The sequence below is a fragment of the Heteronotia binoei genome, chromosome 4, assembly GCF_032191835.1.
Source record: "Heteronotia binoei isolate CCM8104 ecotype False Entrance Well chromosome 4, APGP_CSIRO_Hbin_v1, whole genome shotgun sequence".
Classification (NCBI taxonomy): Eukaryota; Metazoa; Chordata; class Lepidosauria; order Squamata; family Gekkonidae; genus Heteronotia; species Heteronotia binoei.
Genome location: NC_083226.1, coordinates 17,664,321 through 17,687,678, shown reverse-complemented (window position 1 = coordinate 17,687,678; position 23,358 = coordinate 17,664,321). Strand labels below are relative to the sequence as shown.

Genomic DNA, 23,358 nt, shown 5'->3' with positions numbered 1-23,358 from the left:
GAGCTGTCCTTGAAAAGGGAGCTTCTGGAGAGCTCTCTCAGCCTCACCTACCTCACAGGGTGTCTGTTGAGGGGGAGGAAGGTGAAGGAGTTTGTAAGCTGCTTTGTGACTCTGTCCTTGAAGGGCAGCTGCTGTGAGAGCCCTCTCAGCCCCACCCACCTCACAGGGTGTCTGTTGTGGGGGAGGAAGGTAAAGGAGATTGTGAGCCACTCTGACACTCTGTCCTTGAAAGGGCAGCTGCTGTGAGAGTCCTCTCAGCACCATCTACCTCACAGGGTGTCTGTTGTGGGGGAGGAAGGCAAAGGAGATTGTAGGCCGTTCTGAGACTCTGGCCTTGAAAGGGCGGCTGCTGTGAGAGCCCTCTCGGCCCCACCCACCTCACAGGGTGTCTGTTGTGGGGGAGGAAGGCAAAGGAGATTGTAGGCCATTCTGAGACTCTGTCCTTGAAAGGGCAGCTGCTGTGAGAGCCCTCTCAGTCTCACCCACCTCACAGGGTGTCTGTTGTGGGGGAGGAAGGTAAAGGAGATTGTAGGCCGTTCTGAGACTCTGTCCTTGAAAGGGTGGCTGCTGTGAGAGCCCTCTCAGCCCCACCCACCTCACAGGGTGTCTGTTGTGGGGGAGGAAGGGAAAGGAGATTGTAGGCCGCTCTGAGACTCTGTCCTTGAAAGGGCAGCTGCTGTGAGAGCCCTCTCAGCCCCACCCACCTCACAGGGTGTCTGTTGTGGGGGAGGAAGGTAAAGGAGATTGTAGGCCATTCTGAGACTCTGTCCTTGAAAAGGTAGCTGCTGTGAGAGCCCTCTCAGCCCCACCCACCTCACAGGGTGTCTGTTGTGGGGGAAGAAAATAAAGGAGATTGTAAGCCACTCTGAAACTCTGATTCTGGGAAAGGGGGAGGGTATAAATCTACGGTCTTCTTCTTCAGTCATCTGAGTTTGTTTTCCCCCATGTCAGACAACGTTTTGAAACAGTCCACAAGAAACCCACCCACTTGGCTGTTTGGCTACAAACCGAGAAGACTAAAATATGAGGTTGGTGGGCCTGACTTCAGCAATGGCAGTCTCTGTTATGAACCGTGTTGTCACAGTAAGAATCATAAAGTCCTTAAATTAAGTGCTCAAATCAGGACCCAAGCACAATTTAGAGGTCTGGCTCGCGGAGTCCGAACTGAGCACCTTTACCTGGAAACCAGTATATTCTTCTCCTTCAGAAAGAGCACCTGCGTCACGGCATCCTTGTGGCCCTTCAGCCGATACAAACCGCTCTCGTTGATCACATCCCAAACGATGACATCCGTATCCTGGATATGAAAAAGACAGAACACGAAGTCAACCAACGAAACCGACTCAGAACAGATACGATGGCTCTCTGAACAAGTCCTCAGAAAACATACAGCATTCGCTTCCATGAAGAACGATGGCACTCACGGGCCAGACAGGTCTCAGAAAAGAGACAGACAAATTCAGAGAAGGCTAGGTCTTTTGAGGACTTATTAGAAGGGCTCTTTTTGTAGCAGGAACTCCTTTGCATATTGAGCCACACCCCCTGATGTAGCCAATCCTCCAAGAGCTTACGGTAGGCCCTGAAAGAAGAGCCCTGTAAGCCATTGAAGGACTGGCCATATAAGAGGGGTGTGGCCTAATATGCAAAGGAGTTCCTGCTACAAAAAAAAGTCCTGCTTCTTAGCGACAATGGCAAAATGGAACCTCGGAATTATTAGGAAGGGAATTGAAAACAAATCAGCCAGCATCATAATGCCCCTGTATAAATCGATGGTGCGGTCTCATTTGGAGTACTGTGTGCAATTCTGGTCACTGCACCTCAAAAAGGATATTATAGCATTGGAGAAAGTCCAGAAAAGGGCAACTAGAATGATTAAAGGGCTGGAGCACTTTCCCTATGAAGAAAGGTTGAAACGCTTGGGGCTCTTTAGCTTGGAGAAACGTCGACTGCGGGGTGACATGATAGAGGTTTACAAGATAATGCATGGGATGGAGAAAGTAGAGAAAGAGGTACTTTTCTCCCTTTCTCACAATACAAGAACTCGTGGGCATTCGATGAAATTGCTGAGCAGACGGGTTAAAACGGATAAAAGGAAGTACTTCTTCACCCAAAGGGTGATTAACATGTGGAATTCACTGCCACAGGAGGTGGCAGTGGCTACAAGCTTAGCCAGCTTCAAGAGGGGTTTGGATAAAAATATGGAGCAGAGGTCCATCAGTGGCTATTAGCCACAGTGTGTGTGTGTGTATATATATATATAAAAAAAATTTTGGCCACTGTGTGACACAGAGTGTTGGACTGGATGGGCCATTGGCCTGATCCAACATGGCTTCTTACAACTGAATACCAGCTGCTGGAAATGAAGTAAATGAAGCAGAGCTGCTGCCTTCAAGCATCTGACTGACCTCCACTGAAAACAAGATGAAACCCTGCTTTCCACTTCACTAACCCCTGGTTTATTTCAGCAGAAATGGTTTCCTATTTAACTGGTATGCCAAATTCCATTTAGTTCCAATCCAGTCTCCAGCACGGCATGCCACTTACTTTGTACCAGGTTACATTAATGAAGCTCAGGAGGAAAACTGATGCCTAGAACTGCCTCCCAGAAGAGCTGCATGATGCCACCTCTCTTCTTTTAAGAGAACATAAGAGAAGCCATGCTGGTTCAGGCCAATGGCCCATCCAGTCCAACACTCTGCATCACATAAGAACATAAGAGAAGCCATGTTGGATCAGGCCAACGGCCCACCCAGTCCAACATTCTGTGTCACATAAGAACATAAGAGAAGCCATGTTGGATCAAGCCAATGGCCTATCCAGTCCAACACGCTGTGTCACAGAAGAACATAAGAGAAGCCATGTTGGATCAGGCCAATGGCCCATGCAGTCCAACACTCTGTGTCACATAAGAGAAGCCATGTTGGATCAGGCCAATGGCCCATCCAGTCCAACACTCTGTGTCACATAAGAGAAGCCATGTTGGATCAGGCCAATGGCCCATCCAGTCCAACACTCTGTGTCACATAAGAGAAGCCATGTTGGATCAGGCCAATGGCCCACCCAGTCCAACACTCTGTGTCACAGAAGAACATAAGAGAAGCCATGTTGAATCAGGCCAATGGCCCACCCAGTCCAACACTCTGTGTCACATAAGAGAAGCCATGTTGGATCAGGCCAACGGCCCATCCAGTCCAACACTCTGTGTCACACAGTGGCCAAAACAACAGGCGCCATCAGGAGGTCCACCAGTTGGGCCAGGACACTAGAAGCCCTCCAAGTCTGGTTTCTTCCTTAAAGCCTTTGACAAAATATAATTTGTGTACTGACCAGGGCTTTTCTTGTAGCAGGAACTCCTTTGCATATTGGGCTACATCCCTCTGACGTAGCCAATACTCCTGGAGCTCACAAGAGGCCCTGTACTAAGAGCCCTGTAAGCTCTTGGAGGACTGGCTACAACAGGGGTGTGTGGCCTAATATGCAAAGTAGTTCCTGCTACAAAAAAAGCCCTGACTGAAACGAAGTTTAAGTATTTATCCCCAGTATTTATTCTCCTCTCTCTAGCCAAATGTGCTATTGTAAGCACTCTAGGGCAGACAGCTGTCCTACCGTGCTCCACAAAGCACCAACAAAAACAAGGGCCACCATATAAATAACACTGTTCCATTTGTTCCCATGACCCTCTAGTTCTCACCTTTGACCCCGAAGCCAAGCTGCCTCCCAGCTCATCGTATTTCAAGGCTGTAACCGCAGTTTTATGTCCATTGAAAGTGACACCGGCTTCGCCGCTTAGGAGGCTGAACACCCGGATGGCCCCGTCCTCGTACCCCACAGCCAAGTGAAGCCCGTCAGGGGATGGGCAAAGCGCCGTCACTTCGTGCTTGAGGCCCTGGAGGATGAGAACCTGAAACATGGAATGCGAGAGACTCTGATCAGCTTAGGCAGAAAACACCTCTTCTAGTTGGCTTATATGCATCAGGGGTGTCAAACATGTGGCCCAGGGGCCAAATCAAGCCCCCAAAGGGCTCCTATTGACCTATGGCTCCTATTGAGCAACTGGCTTGTGTCTGCTTCCTTCTCCCTCTCTCTGGCTTCCTTCTGCATCTCAGCTTGCTTTACAAGGCTTGCTCAATCGCACAGGAGCTACAGAGCAAAACCTCAATTTTCCCCATTGGTTGAGGCTCCTCCTGGTCCCCTGGGGAAGGAAGGAAAGAGCCAGAGCTTCCCTTGCCCAGTTCCCTGGATCCCATGGGAGAAATACAAAGAAAGCATCTTTAAGACCAACAAGTGCTAATGTTTTAAGCATGTTTTATTCTTTGGTCGTGTTTGTCTGTGTCCTTTAAAAAGTTTCTATCTCTGCTACCTCATCTTAAATACGTACACACATGGCCTGGCCCAATACAGCCAGTCCAACAAGGTCTCATTTATGTCAGATCCGGCCCTCATAACAAATGAGTTCGACACCCCTGACATGCATACACCTGCCAGGACTTGGGGCCCACGTGACACTGATTTGTTATTCGTTGATACACTTCAACCACTCTTTTGTTCGCATGTGAAAAGCACAGCAAAGGTACCGTCAGCACGGAGACAGGCTTGTGTGGTTTCCATGCTGTCGATACAGACCGACAACAACTGAGCTTCTATGTGGCAAGCTTCCTCCCAGGTCCCGTGCCCCGGTCTACCACATCCCTGCCTATGGTGCTTTTTCACTTTTTCAGAAACACTGGCAATTTATTATAACCATCGGGAAGCTTTCATTTGTTAAAAAAGGAAGTAACTCGCCCTGACCTGGAGAGCCCAGGCAAGCCTGACCTTGTCAGATTTTGGAAGCTAAGCAGAGCTGACCCTCACAAGTACTTGGATGGGAGATCTCCAAGGAATACCAGGGATGGGAGGCAGAGGCAGGCAATAGCAAGCCACCTCCCATGCCCAAGCCCCAGCAGGGATCATCAGAAGTCAACGGTGACTTCCTGGCGTGCAGGTGCACGCGCACACACAAATCTCAATTTCATATAACAATTTTTTTTAAAAAAGTAACTCTAGCCCCTTTGCTTACTGTAAGAGCCTGCTGCAACTATAGGGACCACAGACTTAAAAAAAAAAAACACGAGAGGTTGTTTCCAGAAAACAAACTGTCCCAGCTCTCTCACCTCTCTCCTCCCCTTTCCCACTACCAAAGGAGGAGAACTTTGAAAAACATTTAGGAATCATACCTGGTTCAGAACGCAGCACCTAAGTTGTTAATCAGAACCCCCTGGCCTAAACACTGTGCTGCAGTGCTGATGGAGCCACGCTGGCCCTAGACGCAAGCCCCGAGTGATCTGAGATTAGGGTATATGCATGCCCTCTGTTAGGAGAGTTTTCAAAATCCTAACAAAACCCCATCCCTCCTTTCCCCTAAGATCTGTCTGGGGGAGAAAAAGATTCACTCAAAGCTTTAGGCTACCAGAGCATGCAGTTTTAATAAAATAATCGCTGGATGCAAGCGAGAGAGAGAGAGAGAGAGAGGGAGAGAGAGAAGGAGAGAGAGAGCTGGCATACTGAACAAGATTCAAAGTTCTTCCTTCATAGCAGGGGTGGCCAAACTGTGGCTCTTTCACACATATTGTGTGGCTCTCAAAGCCCCCACTGCCCCATTGGATGAGGCATTTAAAGTTAATGTTGCTTTCTTTCCACCTCTCCTTCCTCCTCCATCCCCCATCTATTTGCCTCCTTCCTTCCCTCCCTCCCTCCCCTGTCTTGTGGCTCTCAAGCATCTAACGTTTATTCTGTGGCTCTTACATGAAGCAAATTTGGCCACCCCGCTTCCATAGGATAAAACGGAAAAAGGTCAGGGTCTAGAATTCCAAAAGGAAGTTTACCCATACCGGGTCCTGCTCATCATCAACATCCTCCCATCAGTAATTGTTCAGACTGTCATCAGAGGCTGGCTCCAGATGTCCCCGCCAGCTGTTAGGTGGGAAGCAACCAAGGATGTGGCATCCAAGCAACGGACTTTCCACCCTACAGAAGAGGGGGTAAGGCCTGCTCCTGCCCAGTAATCACAACCATCTGTGACAAGAGAATATACCAGGGGTGGCCAATGGTAGTTCTCCAGATTTTTTTTTGCCTACAACTCCCATCATCCCCAGCCATTGGCCATGCTGGCTGGGGCTGATGGGAGTTGTAGGCAAAAAAACATCTGGAGAGCTACCCCTGGTATATACAATAAAGACAGCTTCCGATATCCTAACGTTAACAAAGACAGGAAAAAACCCACCGAAATAGAGGACACTTCTAAATGATAACAATGTATCTTTTAACATGTAGAAGACATTTACATCATATGAAAATACGATGTATGCAAATGCAGCTAACAAAGTCCCCGCAAAATAGTCTCCGGGGGCCAATGCTTGTGAAGAGAATGTATTGATCCACGTAAAGGACTGTAACGTTGCGGCTCCATGAAGAAATTTCTATTCATAAGAGAAAGAGCGCGGACAAAGGCTACCGAAACCGCCAGCAAGTTCTAGTACTCTCCTTCTCTTTGGAGTACTCTCAAAAGGTGAGTACTCTCCTTCTCTTTTGAAATTGTTATTTTATTGACCTGTGGACCGACAGTCTCTTTCCTGCTACTGTGGAGCGGTTGTGACCATAAGTAGGGCAAATTTGAATACATTTTAACAAGCTGTGAGAAGCAATATTGATCTCTTTAAAGCAGGGGTCCTCAAACTACGGCCCGTGGGCCAGATGCGGCCCGCTGAGGACGTTTATGCGGCCCGCCGGGTTATGGCAGAATCAGACCAGAAGTGACGTTCGACCTAAACTCGCGTTAGCAACGCACACTTCCGGCACTGGGCTGAGGCGGCGGAGACAGAGTGTGAGGTGATACCGCGGTGAGGTGAGTTCCCAGGCCGGGGTGTGTGGTGTGGGGAAGGGAGAGAGATGCAAAAGACGGAGAACTGACGGCCCGCACCCTTGTACAGTAACGGCAGTCCGGCCCTCCAACAGTCTGAGGGACAGTGAACTGGCCCCCTATTTAAAAAGTTTGAGGACCCCTGCTTTAAAGAGACGGCATTCCACAGGACTATGGAGGCTATTTTGCAAAGACTTTATTCGCTGCATTTGCATTCACCGTATTTACATATGATGTACTGACTTCTGTATGTTAAAAGGTGCGTTGTTATCATTTAAAAGCCCTCTTTATTTCGGTGGATATTTTTTTCCCTGTCTTTGTTAACACCAATCACGGCAGGCGGGGTGCCAACAAAACCCTTCTTTGTACCATTAGAACATGCCTTCCCGTCGCAGCTTTTAACTCAGGATGGCCTCAGCAATAGTTTCCAACCAGCCACATCGGTCCCTTTGTGACCTCACACAACTCCTTTCAGCTTCATACGTGTATTTTAAAAGGCACTGCTCTGTTAGCAAGCAGCAAGATGCGTCTGAGTCTGCTGAATTGTCTTTTCGGAGGCCGAGAGCCACTCACCTTCTCTCCTTTCCGCGTATCCCAGAGGAAAACATGCTCGCACGCTGGCACTGCCACGTAACGGCCTTTATCGCCCCGCAGGGTCACATGGGCAATGTTTCCTTTCTGGCTGGCGACCACTCCAAAGACGGCAGTGCTGGTGTAGCGCAAATACTGCTTGGTGAGACCCATGGAAGGGGTTTCCAGACCCTTGCAGAATCTAACCTGGATAAAGGAGAGTTGCTTTTGAAGGACGGCGGGAAACAAAGACCGTCATCAGCTAGGCAAAAACAAAAAGAAGACGAAGACTGCAGCTTTATACCCCGCCCTTCTCTCTGAATCAGAGACCAAGAGCGGCTCGCAATCTCCTATCTCTTCTCCCCCCACAACAGACAACCGGTAAGGTGGGTGGGACTGAGAGAGCTCCTACAGCAGCTGTCCTTTCAAGGACAAGCTCTAGGAGAGCTGACCCAAGGCCATTTCCAGCAGGTGCAAGTGGAGGAGTGGGGAATCAAACCCAGTTCTCCCAGATAAGAGAGCTATGGCTGACCCAAGGCCATTTCCAGCAGCTGCAAGAGGAGGAGTGGGGAATCAAACCCGGTTCTCCCAGATAAGAGTCCACACACAACCAGTACGCCAAACTGCCTATGGCTGACTCAAGGCCATTCCAGCAGCTGCAAGTGGAGGAGTGGGGAATCAAACCCGGTTCTCCCAGATAAGAGTCCACACACTTAACCACTACACCAAACTGGCTCCCAGAGTGTATGTGGTGGGGAAACAGCATACAGGTCAACAGGGAAAAAAACCAGAACTGCTCTTAAGGCCACTATACGGATTCACACAATAAAATCAGTTAATATCCAGTCTCCTTTTTTCATATCAAATGGTTTGTGGCCCAAAACAAACAGGCAGCATACAAAATACTCATATATCCAAAGTAAAACAATATTTCATATACACAAAACGCTCAAATATTAAGCTTGCAAAGTATCTGAAATCGACAAGTATGTTAGTCTCACTCCTGCAAAAATAATCTCTTCAACAGGACCTATAGCTCCTACCTTATGTCATGAACCTTTGTCTATTTGAAACGCTGTTGAGAGCAGATTCCACTTGGAAGCCAATATAATTTGGATAAAAATCCAAATATAGAATCACAGAATCATAGAGTTGGAAGGGACCTCTAGGGCCATCTAGTCCATATATACAATTTGGATAAAGATTCGATCGAAATGGGAGGGACGGTGGCTCAGTGATTTCAGGTTTTCACGGCTGGCATCATCATTAGGGTTTGTAGAATCTTTCGGGCTCAAGTGCCGTGTTCTACTGGAGAAAGTTTTTCTTCCAGACGTTTCGTTCTCAGCTGCGGAGAACGAAACGTCTGGAAGAAAAACTTTCTCCAGTAGAACACGGCACTTGAGCCCAAAAGATTCTACAAACCCTAATGGTGGCTCAGTGGTTGAGCATCTGCTTGGTAAGCAGAAGGTCCCAGGTTCAACCCCCGGCATCTCCACCTAAAAAGGGTCCATGCAAGTAGGCGTGAAAAACCTCAGCTTGAGACCCTGGAGAGCCACTGCCAGTCAGAGTAGACAAGACTGACTTTGATGGACCAAGGGAGGTCTGATTCAGTATAAGGCAGCTTCATATGTTCATATATATGCTCAAGTATTATTAGGGGATGTTCATATATGCTCAAGTATTATTAGGGGATGTTCATATATGCTCAAGTATTATTATTATTAGAGCATCTGCTTGGTAAGCAGAAGGTCCCAGGTTCAATCCCCGGCATCTCCAACTAAAAAGGTTTCCGGCAAATAGCCGTGAAAAACCTCATCTTGAGACCTTGGAGAACTGCTGCCAGTCTGAGTAGACAAGACTGACTTTGTCTTATGTTCTTACGATGGACCGAGAGTCTGATTCAGTATAAGGCAGCTTCATATGTCCAATACCTGGAAACGGGTCATCTTCTAGCTTTCGGAACTTTGCACGAACAATGATCTACTCCTTAGGGAACTTTTGGAAGTATGATACTGATTGGAGAGGAGTAGTATGCTGGACTGAAGCAGCATAACAAAGCTTTGAGTTTAGTGGCACCTTTAAGGACCAGCAAAGTTTTATTCAAGGTATAAGCTTTCGTATGCATGCACATTTCAGATACATCGAAATGGACTGGCAACGTCTATTTCAACGTATCTGAAGAACTGTGCATGCAAATGAAAGCTTATACCTTGAATAAAATTTTGTTGGTCTTTGGACTCCAACTTTGTTCAGGACAAGCTTGATTGCGAACCCACAAAGGTGCCTTATTATTGAGTCCCTTGGTACACGAACGTCAGTATTGTCTTCTGAGACAGGGAATGGCTAACCAAGGTATCAGACAGAAGTCTTCCACGTCACCTGTCGCCAGATCCTTTAATTCAGCAGTTCTCAACCTCTTCTGTAAGGTGACCTACAAGCCCAAATTTGCTTGGTATGGTGATCCATCCAAGGCTGACCCAAGGCTTTTTTTGGCACCGTAGACAAACGACGACTTTGGCACCCGCCTAGTTCAGCGTTCTGTTTTCTACAAGGGCTAATCAGGTGTTTTTGAGAAACCAACAAACACTGCACAAAGGGCACAACGGTCCTCTCTATGAACCTCAAGCAACTGGCACTCTGAAGTCCAGAGCCTTTGCATATGACGGTTACACCGTAGCATTTGACCAGGGGTAGCCAAAATGTGGATCAGGAGCCACATGTGGCTCTTTTACACATATTGTGAGGCTCTTGAAGCCCTCACTGCCCCATCCGCCAGCTTAGAGAAGGCGTTTGTCTCTTAGATCACTTCTCCAAGCCAAGTCAGCCAGCACCTTAGACAATGGATTTGAATTTAAAGGTTGGTGTAGTGTAAAGAGCCAGTCTGATATAGCGGTTAAGCGTTCTCTTATCTGGGAGAACCGGGTTTGATTCCCCACTCCTCTGCTTGCAGCTGCTGGAATGGCCTTGGGTCAGCCATAGCTGTAGCAGGAGTTATTCTTGAAAGGGCAGCTGCAATGAGAGCCCTCTTCAGCGCCACCCACTTCACAGGGTGTTTGTGGTGGGGGAGAAGATATAGGAGATTGTAAGCCACTCTGAGTCTCTGATTCTGAGAGAAGGGCGGGGTATAAATCTGCAGTCTTGGTTTAGCCATAGCTCTGGCAGAGATTGTCTTTGAAAGGGCAGCTGCTGTGAGAGCCCTCTCAGCCCCACCCACCTCACAGGGTGTCTGTTGTGGAGGGAGAAGATAGAGGAGACTGTAAGCCGCTCTGAGTCTCTGTTTCAGAGAGAAGGGCAGGGTATAAACTGCAGTCTTCTTCTTTCCACCTCTCCATTCCTCCCCCCTCCCCATCTCTTTTTTTCCTTCCTTCCTTCCTGCCTGCCTGCCTGCCTGCCTGCTCTCAAACATCTGACAGTCATCTCTTGCGGCTCTCAAACATCTGATGTTTATTCTGTGTGGCTCTAAGCAAGTTTGGCCACCCCTGCCTTTGACCATCTCCTCCTCCATTACACCCTCTAACCTCCCCTAAGATTCTCAGAAACTCGCTCTATTAACCACTATGCCGTATTTTACTGATCTACATGCATACGCAGCAAAGGAAAAATACCAGCTACTGTATGACATAGAGCATTCTTCTTAGATCTTGGTTTCCAAAAAGAAAAGAAAGCCATAAGGAGAACAGGAGCAGCCCTTAGGGAGGGCTGGCCTGTATCCCAGTTTCAGAGGCTTCGTGTCCCACTTTCAAGATCCAAACCACAAGTTGGGAAAACTGCTTCAACTGATGATGCCAAAGACTGAATCTGGGACTTTCTGCATGCCAAGCAGGTGCCCTACCAGCTCAAGCCTCTGACCATTCAGGATCTGACTGGCATCAGACGATACGTGGCCAAGAGGGGCAGGGGAACGTGCAGAGCTTCCAAGTTTAAAAAATAAAATCAATCCATTCAGAACAAGCAAGAACTTGGAACAAATCATTTTTTATTCAAACTGATTTCTGCTCACGGCATCTCCCCATACTCACCTTTGTGTTACTTGTATCTTACAGAAGAAGAATTGCAGATATATACCCTGCCTTCCACTCTGAATTGGAGACTCAGAGCAGCTTACAATCTCCTTTAGCGTCTTCCCCCACAACAGACACCTTATGAGATGGGAGGCTTAGAGAGCTCTCCCAGAAGCTGCCCTTTCAAGGACAACTCCTACGAGAGCTATGGCTGACCCAAGGCCATTTCAGCAGCTGCAAGTGGGGGAGTGGGGAATCAAACCTGGTTCTCCCAGATAAGAGTCCACACACTTAACCACTACACCAAACTGGCTCTCAAATATGCCTAGAGTCCAGTACCACTTTTAAGACCAAAAAAGTTTTATTAAAGGTATAAAGTTTTGTGTGCACACACACACTTCTTCAGATACCAAAGATTATACCCTGAATAAAACTTCGTTGATCTTAAAGGTGTTACCAGACTCGAACTTTATTCTGTTGCTTCAGACCAACACGGCTACCCACCTGGATCGAGAAATACGCCTGTTACAGATGTGCCCTGCATACAGCTGACAGTTTACAAAAGCTACAATGAACTGTATTAGTTTTTAAGGTGTCACTGGGATCCAATTTCATTTTGGATGGCTGAAACCTCCTCAGCCCTCAAATGCTCCATTAGATGCAGACTTATTAACAGCCCATGGCCAGTATGCACAAAAACGTACTACAACAATCGCACACAAAAGAAAGCATTCCTACAATTAAAAACACAAATTTACAACTCTAGTAAAAAACTGACGGGCAAATCCGGATCCGATATGTACTTGAGAAATATATATTGAGCGCAATTTTATCACTTGAGCACAAAACTTTGTTATTTTCTTCGTAGTCTCCATGTTCACATCAGTCTCCACATCGGAGATTTCAGAGCCTTTCTCTGATATCGATGAAATACAAGCCGAGCAAAAAATGCTCCATGAATTACACGATGAACAAAATGCACTCTACACATGCTCAGGAGCACTAGCAGATACCAACTGTCCCCTCAGTTCAGGCCAAAATCCAGTAAAGTAGCCCTGGCAGAAAGCCTGCTTTCTTCCACCCACTCAAATCCACCCCTCATCCAATAGAAATGAGTCCAGAAACACCATAAAGACAAGCAACATTTGTAGCAGGGTAGGAGCTCGCAAGTCACTGCTCACTTCTTCAGCTAACTCATCCCTTTCGTCCAGAGTTCGCTTAGCAACTTCTCCTTCTTACCCTGTGTCTCAACAGCTGCTCTTATGTCACTGTCAATGTTCCCTCTAAGCTGAGTTAGTGTGAGCTAGCTCACAATTTTTTAGCCTCCAGCTCACACATTTTTGTCTCATCTCAGGAAAAATGGCCCTAGAGCAAACTAATTTATGCAGTAGCTCACAAAGTAGAAATATTGCTCACAAGACTCCACAGCTTAGATGGAACACTGGTCACTGAATGTGCATTTTAGCTTTGGTTTTTATGTTCTTAACACATATCTAGGTGTGGTCTGAAGCAACAGAACAGAGGCAGCCAAACTTGCTTAACATAAGAGCCACATAGAATAAACATCAGATGTTTGAGAGCCACAACTGGGGTGGAATTCTAGCAGGAGCTCCTTTGCATATTAGGCCACACACCTCTGATGTAGCCAATCCTCCAAGAGCTTACAAAAAAGAGCCTTGTAAGCTCTTGGAGGATTGGCTACATCAGGGGAGTATGGCCTAATATGCAAAGGAGCTCCTGCTAGAATTCCACCCCCGGCCACAACACAGGAACATCAGGAAGGAGGGAGGGAGGGAGGAAAGCAACTTTAACTTTAAACGTATTCTCCAAGCTGCCAGCTAGCTTAGCAAAGTGATTTAAAGAGAGAAATGCCTTCTTCAAGTTGGCTGACTGGGCAGTGGGGGCTTCAAGAGCCCCACAATACGTGTGAAAGAGCCACAGTTTGGCTACCCGTGCGATAGAACAAAGCTGGAGTTTAAGACCAATGAAGTTTTATTCAGAATCTAAGCTTTCGTGTGCATGCACGCTTCTTCAGACGAGGGAGTGGGGTACAGTGAGCAGAAATACATATAGCTGGTGGGTTAAGAGCATAAACTGAAACAAACTTAGGATCAAATGACAAAATAGCGTAATAACCCACCAGCTATATGTATTTCTGCTCACTGTACCCCACTCCCTCGTCTGAAGAAGCGTGCATGCACACGAAAGCTTAGATTCTGAATAAAACTTCGTAGGTCTTAAAGGTGCTACTGACTCCAGCTTTGTTTTTAAGACTTCTTTTTATGAACCACGTTTTTAATCTCCTGGTTGCCTTGGCAACGCCGCTGAGGGCAGAAAAGTGAGGCATAAATAAACGTTGTAAATAAGGAAACGATTTTTTTTTAAAAAAAAAAGGCGTCTTCAAACACCCAACTCACCTCCACATGCGCCCGCCACGAGACTTAAAGCCGCAACAAACCCCCACTACAGGAACCGGAAGTTTCTGTCAGCTATTCCTAGAGCGGCTTTTCCGTTCCTAGAATCTCACTTCCGGGGCGGGTTGAGGGAGAGGAAAAGAGGGCTTCCGTCGCCATAGAGACGGCAAGGCCTAGAGCAAACGCCCCGGGAGGTCACGGCCGGGACTGAGTCGGAAGTGGAAGCGGCGCGGGGTGTCCTTACGTCCCCCCTTTCCGTTTCTGTGGCAACCCGGGGGAGGGCGGAGCCTGCGGGCGGAGAGGCGTTGGCCGGAACCCGCGGCGGTTGACAGGAGAGAGTCCAACTTCCTCGGGCCTTCCCCGGGTTTAGTTCCCCGCTTGGGGGATGCCCGTGAGGGACGCTTGGCTGCGGCTCCGCAGGGACCGGATGGGGGACGCGTCAGCTTCGCAGGCCGTGAGTGAGACACGGAGGGAGCCCCGCTGGGCCTGGGCCGGTCTTACGCCGCCAAGTGACCGAGTCGGCCCCAGGTTCGAAGCCCCAGCTACGGCAGCTGCCTGGGAGACCTTGGGCCAGTCACATGTTCCCAGACTGAGCTATGGTTGCCAGGTCCGATTCAAGAAGTAGCTGGGGACTTTGGGGGTGGAGCCAGGGGACTTTGGGGGTGGAGCCAGGGGACTTTGGGGGTGGAGCCAGGAGCAAGGCTGGGACAAGCATAAGTGGACTCCAAAGGGAGTTCTGGCCATCACATTTCAAGGGACCGCACACCTTTGAAATGCCTTCCATTGGAAATAGTGAGGGATAGGGGCATCTTCTTTGGGGGATCATGGAATTGGACCCCCCTGGTCCAATCCTTTTGAAACTTGGAGGATGTTTTGAGGAGAGGCACAGGATGCTATATTGCAAATTTTGTGCCTCTACTTCAAAAAATAGCCGAGCCCTATATACCTGTGGATCAATTCTCCATTATTCTCTATGGGAATCGGTCTCCATAGGGAATGAATGCCCAGCAGACATTTCTCTCCCCACCCCCATCACTTTCTGATGACCCTGAAGCAGGGGGAGAGCCTCCAGACCGGGGCATCCCCTGCCCCCACCTGGGGATTGGCAGCCCTAGGCAGCTGGCTGGGTGACCTTGGGCTAGTCACGTGCTCTCAGAGTGAGCTGCCTCACAGGGGCGGTGTGTGGATAAACATTGAGAGTTCTTTGAGGAAGGGTCAGATTTTAAAAGGAATGCAAGAATGTTACCTTCTGTATCTATCCCCCAAAGCGCCTCCCACTCCTATATTTTAGTGTTGCTTCTTCTCATTCATATGGTCAGCTGGTGTCCTGTTTATACATATTTGTATTTATTTTATTTTGCTTGATTTATGTCTCGCCCTCTGAGCTGCAGAGTCTTGTGAGCAACAATTCTACTTTGTGAGCTCCTGGCCTTAAAGTTGTGAGCTCCTGCATCAATTAGTGTGCTCTGGGGCCATCCTTCCTGAGCTGAGACAAAAATGTGTGAGCTGGAGGCTAAAGGTCTGTGAGCTAGCTCAAGTGAACTCATGTTAGAGGGAACACTGCTCACCCTCTCCTGCAAAGCAGGCTCAGGGCAGGCTACGTCATACTGAGCAGAATGGTTTTAAAATGATTTTTGGTTCTGACTTCTGCTTAATGAGCAGTACTGGATACTTGGATGTTTAGAAAATGATTTTTATGTTGCTTTTCCTCCACAGTGGCGTATATATAACCCAGACACACACCCTGACCGTATGCCTCTTACCAATCCTGCAAGGAGGTGGAATGGGAGAGAATGCTGGTTGGTGGCCCAAGGTCACCTGAGTGAGCCCTGTGACTTCGCAATAGGGGTCCTTCTGGGTCAGAGCTTAGATCAGGGGTGTCAAACATGCAGTCCGTGGGCCGAATCAGGCCCCCGGAGGGCTCCTATCAGGCCCCCAAGCAACTGGCTGTCAACTGCTTCCTTCTCCCTATATCTTGCTTCCTTCTGCATAATAGCTTGTTTTGCAAGGCTTGCTCAATTGCACAGTAGAGCTACTGAGCCAAGCCTTTCCTTCCTTCCCTAAGGAAGGAAGAAAAGAGCCAGAGCTTCCTTTGCCCAGTTCCCTGGATCCCATGATAGAAATACGAAGAAAGCACCTTTAAGACCAACGAGTGCTAACATTTTAAGCACGGTTTAAGTTTTTAAAAATATATATATTTAATTGTGTTTCGTGTCCTTTATAAAGTTTATGTCTCTGCTACCTAATTTTAAATAGGTACACACCTGGCCCAGCCCAACTCGACATGACCCGGCCCAACAAGGTCTCATTTATGTCAGATCCGGCCCTTATAACAAATGAGTTTGACACCCCCGGTTTAGATCTACTAGGCCCACGTGGGTTATTTCAGTTTGTTTTCCTTCCGTTTTCAGGGTAGGCATGCTTTCAGTGGCTGAATATTACCGTAACATAGGGCTGAAGCGGCAATCCATTGTGTTTTTGCGGGCCATTTTCGCATTTTAAATCCATAACAGCTTTGTTGAAGAACAGGGAGAGTTCTCGCATGGAAGGGAAACCGATGAGTAAACTATGCTAACGCTTTAGCTATTCGTTAATGCAGGGAGTGATTAAAATGTGAAACTTGCTGCCAGAGGATGTAGCGATGGCCACAGGAACCAACGGTTTTAAGAATGAATTAGATTCATGGAGGACGAGTCAATCAGTGGCTATTAGCCATGGTGGCTATGGGGAACCTCCACTTCAGAGTCAGTAAACCTCTGAATCCCAGATCCAGGAGACAACATCAGGGGAAGGCCTTGTTCCCTGTGTCCTGTCGCTGGCTGTCCAGAGGCACTGGCTGGCCACTGAGAGAGACAGGATGCTGGATTTGAAGGACAACTGGTCTGATCCAGCAGCACCCTTCTTATGTTCTTAAGCCCCCTGTGTACATATGGTAGCAGAGACTGTGTTAAGGAGGAAGTGTAGTTGTCTCACTTCTTCCTCTTCTAGAAACCTCACCTCAAAGCATGCTTCCTGCTGCTTGGTCCTTTGCTTATGTGGAAATAATCTCCATTTAATAGAATGGACCTTACTCCCAAGTAACCCTGCAAGAGGACTGCAACTGAACACAACGTGCAGGTCATTAGAACATAAGAGAAGCCGTGTTGGATCAGGCCAATGGCCCATGCAGTCCAACACTCTGTGTCACATAAGAATAGAAGAGAAGCCATGTTGGATCAGGCCAGTGGCCCATCCAGTCCAACACTCTGTGCCACATAAGAACATAAGAGAAGCCGTGTTGGATCAGGCCAATGGCCCATGCAGTCCAACACTCTGTGTCACAGAAGAACATAAGAGAAGCCATGTTGGATCAGGCCAATGGCCCATGCAGTCCAACACTCTGTGCCACATAAGAACATAAGAGAAGCCGTATTGGATCAGGCCAATGGCCCATCCAGTCCAACACTCTGTGTCACACAGTGGCCAAAAAACCCAGGTGCCATCAGGAGGTCCATCAGTGGGGCCAGGACACTAGAAGCCCTCCCACTGTCCCTCCCCAAGCACCAAGAATACAGAGCATCACTGCCCCAGATAGAGAGTTCCAGCAATACGTTGTGGCTCCATAGCAGATCCTAACACAGGATCCATTGGGTGTAATTCTTGAAAACAAAGCTGTTTGGTATATGTGTTTATGAGGCTAAGATGGAATAATAGCAGGTTAGGGAATATCAGTTTTGTTTTTTTTTCAAGTTGCAGTGGGGAGGAAGCTGAGCTCAGATTTAATGCCGGCAATTCTTTGCATGCTATAGCCTGAGCTGTGTGGAAGGTGGTGCTAGGCTTCCCAATCCCCAGGTCCCAGAGGGGGATCCCCCCCCCGGTTTTACAGGCTTCCCCCCTCCCCCAGCCAGCTGGCCGGCGGGGGAAGCCCCGCCCCCACAGCTATCATGCACCTCCATGAACGATTCCCATAGGGAATGATGGGGAATTGATCCACGGGTATCGGGGGCTGTGGGGGGGCTGTTTTTTGAGATAGAGGCACCAAATTTTCAGTATAGCATCTAGTGCCTCTCCCCAAAATACCTCCCAAGTTTCAAAAAGATTGGACCAAGGGGTCCAATTCTATGAGCCCCAAAAGAAGGTGCCCCTAGCCTTCATTATTTCCTATGGAAGGAAGGCATTTAAAAAGGTGTGCAGTCCCTTTAAATGTGATGGCCAGAACTCCCTTTGGAGTTCAATGATGCTTGTCACACCCTTGTTCCTGGCTCCACCCCCAAAGTCTCCTGGCTCCACCCCCAAAGTCCCCAGATATTTCTTGAATTGGACTTGGCGACCCTAGGTGGTGGGTGCTGTGGCAATCAGCTATGGTATACCTCCAGAGTGTTTCTCTAGGAAACTCAGATCTGGTTCCTGGTAACAGCAGAAGGAGAGAGAAACCTGCGTGGATTGTGCTGCTTTACACTGCTGGTCAGACTTTCCTGGAAATAGATTCCTGGGGAGAGGGCATGGCTCAGTGGTAGAACACCTGCTTGGTGGCACACCAAAGGTCCCAGGTTCAATTCCTGGCATCTCCAGTTAAAAAGGATCGGGTAGTAAGTAATATGAGGGACCTCTGCCCGAGAGGAGAGCTGCTGGTGGTCTGAGTAGACAGTACTGGTCTTGAGCAGCCAGTGGTCTTACTTCAGTGTAAGGCAGTGTCATGTGTGATGTTGAAAGCTAGTGTGTTCGGGACAAAGGCTAGCCTCGAACTCTTCTCCTTGATGTGAAAATGCTCTAGGTGCCAGAATTTTCAAACGTGCAACAGAGCATCCTTGCTTGCAGCCTAAAGAGGTACGGTCCAAAAGCTGGGATTACCTTCCTTTCCTGCTAATGTGCAAAATGGATTCTAGAAGATAGTTTTGCACACTTAAGGAAGGAAAGGGAAATACTCAGGAAATGAGATAGTGTGGCTGGGGAGGGAGAGTGAAAGCACTCCCTTGGGAAGGATCCAATAATAATAATAATAATAAAATTTTATTTATATCCCGCCCTCCCCGCCAAGGCGGGCTCAGGGCGGCTAACAACATTTCATAAAATTATACAGGGTTTAAAATCACATTAACTTTAAAACATTCCAACTAACAGATTTCCAGGTGCTAATTCCAATTATAAATGATAATAGCGAAGTCACCCACAGCAGTCTCTCAGCCAGCAAAGGCCATCCTGAAGAGAGTGGTCTTGCAGGCCCTGCGGAACTGGTCAAGGCACCGCAGGGCTCACACTTCTTCCGGGAGCTGGTTCCATAGGTGTGGAGCTGCGATGGAGAAGGCCCGTGTACGGGTGTTTTGAAGTTTGGCCTCCTTTGGGTCCAGGGATAGTCAGCTGGTTCTTCCTGCTGACCTCAGTGCTCTCTGCAGCGCACCATAATGCAGTGCACCATTTTTAGAAGCCAGTTGGATTAATCTCATGACTTTATTAACAAAGTGGTACATTCTTGGACCATTTCCGGAGACTGACGTGTCTCCGAAAAGATTATTTCAGAATTGGAAAACCTGCATGGGGTAGTGGCCAGTGTTCCCTCTAAGCTGAATTAGTGTGAGCTAGCTCACAATTTCTTAGCCTCCAGCTCACACACACAGTCTCGGCTCAAGGAAAAAATGGCCCTAGGTCAAGCTAATTTATGCCGTTGCTCACAATTTTAATGCCAGTAGCTCACAAAGTAGAATTTTTGCTCACAAAACTCCACAGCTTAGAGCAGGGGTGGCCAAACTGTGGCTCAGGAGCCACATGTGGCTCTTTCACACATATTGTGTGGCTCTCGAAGTTACCACCATCCTGTTGGCTGACTTGGAGAAGGCATTTCTGTCTTGAAACCACTTCTCCAAGCCGGTCGGTGGCTTGCAGAATGCATTTAAGGTTGCTTTCTTTCCACCTCTCCCTCCCTCCACAAATTTTCCTGCCTTCTTGTCTTGCTGCTCTCAGACATTTGACGTTTATTCTAGGTGGCCCTTAATTCAAACAGAAGCCATCTGAGTTATATTTTGAGCCGTATGTAAATTGTTTTAATATTGTAATGTTTTGATAATGTTTTATTGTCATAATGTGAATCGTCATCGAATTGTGACTGTTTGTTAGCCGCCCTGAGCCCGTTTGGGGAGGGCGGGATACAAGTGCAATAAATAATAAATTAAGCAAGTTTGGGCACCCCTGGCTTAGAGGGAACTTTGATAGTGGCTGATGCACACCGTTCTCCACAGGAGTTGTTTTCCAGCCTTCTCACACGCATAATAAAGACTTTGATTGGGTTGCCTCTCTTCTATCCAAAGCGCCAGGAAGACTTCAGTAGGAGCTGCTTCCGCAATCGACTGAAATAGGCCCTGCCCTCTTCCTTCCATGGATCCTCTGGGCGCGCCTTCCCATTTTGTGGATATTGAAAGTTTGCCAGGATGGGCTGACCTTTACGAGGCAGACGCTCAAAGTCAACCTGGAAAATGCCAAGGCGATGTCCCCTCGCCCTTCCCATGCAGGGAAGACATCAACGCAAAGATAATACTGTGGTAAGTTGCCACCACGTGAATTTAATGCATCGCGTCGATCAGAACTTTGTCGGTTTTGTGTGAACGAGCGGGTTATTTTGATTTTGCCTGGGCCTCAGCCAAGCCTGCAGCAAGTGAGAAGGTAGGTTGTCCAATATCTGGTGGACCAGAATGTGCATCAGGGTTGATTTTTTTGTTTTGTTTCGTCTAGCAAGGTTAGACTATGAAGCAGAGGTCCATCGGTGGCTATTGGCCACAGTGTATTGTGGGACCTCTGTCTGGAGCAATGATGCTCTGTATTCTTGGTGCTTAGGTGGGGGGACACATTGGGAGGGCTTGTAGTGTCCTGGCTCAACCGATGGACCTCCTGATGGCATCTGGTTTTTTTGGCCACTGTGTGACACAGAGCGTTGGACTGGATGGGCCACTGGCCTCAGAGCGGGATTAACAATCAGGCCAAGTAGGCACTGACCTACAGGCCCCCACATCTTTAGGGGCCCTGGGTCAGTCCCCCCCACCCATTTCCCCCCTGCTTGCAGCCCTCTCAGCCTGCCCGCACAGCCTGCAACTGAGCTGCTCCTGGTGCGGCTGCTGCTGGCATAGTCACCAAATTCGCTTCTCTGCATCTCCCCTGAAGCTTAGTAAAAAGGGGCGTTTAAGAAGGTGCCTGCAAGCTGCACTGGGGGCTTTGGGCAGCAGGACAGGCGCTCAGAGTCTGAGATAATTGGCAAGGGGCCCCCCAGGATTTCAATGGCCTAGGAGCCTCCACAGGGTTTAATCCAGCACTGATTGGCCTGATCCAACCTGGCTTCTCTTATGTTCTTAAGGCATTTTTTAAGGTATCTTTGTGATGGAGCCAGACACAAATAATGCCTTAGTCCAGGGGTGGGGAACCTTTTTTTCTGCCAAGGGCCATCTGGATATTTATAACATCATTCGCGGGCCATTGAAAACTATCAACTTAAAAAACAGTGCTCCTCCGAGGGAGAACGATTCAGGCCAGCAAAATTAATGCAAATAATTGTTTTTCTATATGAAGTCATGTGGGGAGAGCCTAATCTGGCCCACACACACACACACGCCTGGCCCGCCGCCCTAGGCAAATGCATACGTCCAGGGCTTCTTTGTAGAAAAAGCCCAGGAGGAACTCAGTAGCGTATTAGACCACATCTCCTAATATTAGTATATTAGGTCACACACTCATTGGCATATTAGGCCGCACCATCTGGGATAATCAAGTGCAAACTGAACTGTGACAGTAACTTTTCCAGGCCCTGCAGCAATTCTGGCCGGCCAGCCAGGCCCCAGGGAGGCTGCCACATGGCACAGTTCAGTCCAGCAATCCCCGAGGGCCACACCAAGTGGCCTCGAGGGCCGCATACGGCCCTTGGGACGGAGTTTCTCCACCCTTGCCGTACTTCATCATGCCATGCAAAGTTCAGCACCCTTTTTTATGCAGGAAATTCATTAGGACAGTCATGTGCATATATAATAAAAAAACTTTCCGATGATTGTTTCCCTATAATGCCTTTGCAGTACACCTAAATTGTAATTTTTTGGGGGGGGGAGGGGATATTTCTGCGTCTTGCATTTTTACTTACGTTGCTGCATCTCACGACTTCTGGGAACAGTCCTGCAATCTGTGTGGATACGGACCGCTTGCTGCGGTCTCGTTAATCCCTGCAAGACCACCCAACTGTGAGATACCTGTGTACAAACTGTGGGAAACTTCTTTTTTTTCTTGTACGTCATTTTCTCTTGTGCTGGTTATCTCTTCTCAGGAGGGGCGACGTGGCACTGCTGAACTGCACGGCCATCGTGAACACCAGCAATGAGTCTCTCACAGACAAGAATCCTTTGTCGGAAAGTATCTTACTGCATGCGGGACCTGACCTGAGGGCTGAACTACAGAAACTCAAAGGTCCGTAGAGTGTTCATCTTGAGCAAACCTGCTCTGTTTCTGTTTATCCACCCAGACCGAGTTTTTCAGTACAGCTGTTTGTTCTTGGTACCTTAATTGTTACATTCCTGTACAAACTCGTTTATGTATATTGGAGCAGAGTTTGGTCATTGGTCTCTAGATCAGGGATGACCAAACTTGCTTAATGTAAGAGCCACGCAGAAGGAGAAGGGAAGGCAAAAAAGCAAATAGGTGGGGGAGGGAGAAGTGGAAAGGAAGCAACTTTAACTTTAAGTGCATTCTCCGAGCCAGCCAATGGGGTTGGTGGGTGCCACGCAACACATGTGAAAGTTTGGCTACCCCTGCTCTAAATCAATAAAAACAGCTATTCAAACATGGGAGATTCTCACTATACCAAGACTTTGGATGCAGAAGCAGCAAAAGCCACAACAAGGAGTATGGATGGTGAATTCCGTAAGCAGTTGGCGGGTCCAGTATTTTTCACACCGGAGGAGTTTTATCAGCAGATAGTTTTTAGTCCATCTTTAAAGATAACTTTAATTTTTCTGAGAGAGCGTGTCGTATGTGTGACTTGCAATAAAGCAGCAGGTGAATGATTCCAGCCAGTCGCGCGTGTCTCTTAGCCGATTCAAAACCGACACATGCGCGGCGTGTACTTCTAAACTTACTGCCAACGTGTACGATAAATGCAGATTACTTGGTCAAGTAAGCTTTGCCCCTGCTGCAGTAAGACTATTAGCAGCTTCTGATCTCCGGCTACGGCGGGGGTCCCCAGCCTTTTGGAATCATGACAGCACAGTGGGCGCAGCCACAGAATGACTGCCACAGCTTAGCATCCGTTACACGCTGAAGCGCCTTGTGCTGTGGCGGCAGCTGCTGCTGAAGCCGTTTTTTAAAAAACGAATTGCGCCGTCAATCAAATCTCCAGTGGCCAATAAGAAGTCTTGCTTGGCAAAAGCCCCACCTGGCCCCACCTACTTTCTAAAAACACTTAGTGGGCACCAGGAAAGCTGTTGGTGGGCGCTGTGGTGCTCACGGGCACCATGCTGAGCACCCCTGAATTACA

At 48.1% G+C, this 23,358-nt stretch overlaps 2 protein-coding genes across 3 annotated transcripts in view; one reads left to right on the top strand and one right to left on the bottom strand.

The window, feature by feature from the left end:
- WDR3 (WD repeat domain 3) overlaps positions 1 to 13,953 on the bottom strand; it is a 418,951-nt gene extending 404,998 nt beyond the window's left edge. The window contains exons 1-4 of one of the 2 annotated variants that reach the window (XM_060236858.1): positions 13,884 to 13,953; positions 7,469 to 7,672; positions 3,692 to 3,901; positions 1,179 to 1,297 (exon numbers count right to left, since the gene is read on the bottom strand). In XM_060236858.1, coding sequence (XP_060092841.1) covers positions 1,179 to 1,297; positions 3,692 to 3,901; positions 7,469 to 7,639 — 500 coding nt within the window. In that variant the 5' untranslated portion in view covers positions 7,640 to 7,672; positions 13,884 to 13,953. The remainder of the gene's footprint in view (positions 1 to 1,178; positions 1,298 to 3,691; positions 3,902 to 7,468; positions 7,673 to 13,883) is intronic. The other variant, XM_060236859.1, reaches the window with a different exon arrangement.
- A 124-nt stretch (positions 13,954 to 14,077) lies between these two features.
- Positions 14,078 to 23,358, top strand: part of GDAP2 (ganglioside induced differentiation associated protein 2) — a 33,435-nt gene continuing 24,154 nt past the window's right edge. Inside the window, exons 1-3 of the mRNA XM_060236857.1 lie at positions 14,078 to 14,334; positions 20,162 to 20,392; positions 22,153 to 22,292. Of these exons, the coding sequence (XP_060092840.1) occupies positions 20,229 to 20,392; positions 22,153 to 22,292 (304 nt within the window). The 5' untranslated portion in view covers positions 14,078 to 14,334; positions 20,162 to 20,228. The remainder of the gene's footprint in view (positions 14,335 to 20,161; positions 20,393 to 22,152; positions 22,293 to 23,358) is intronic.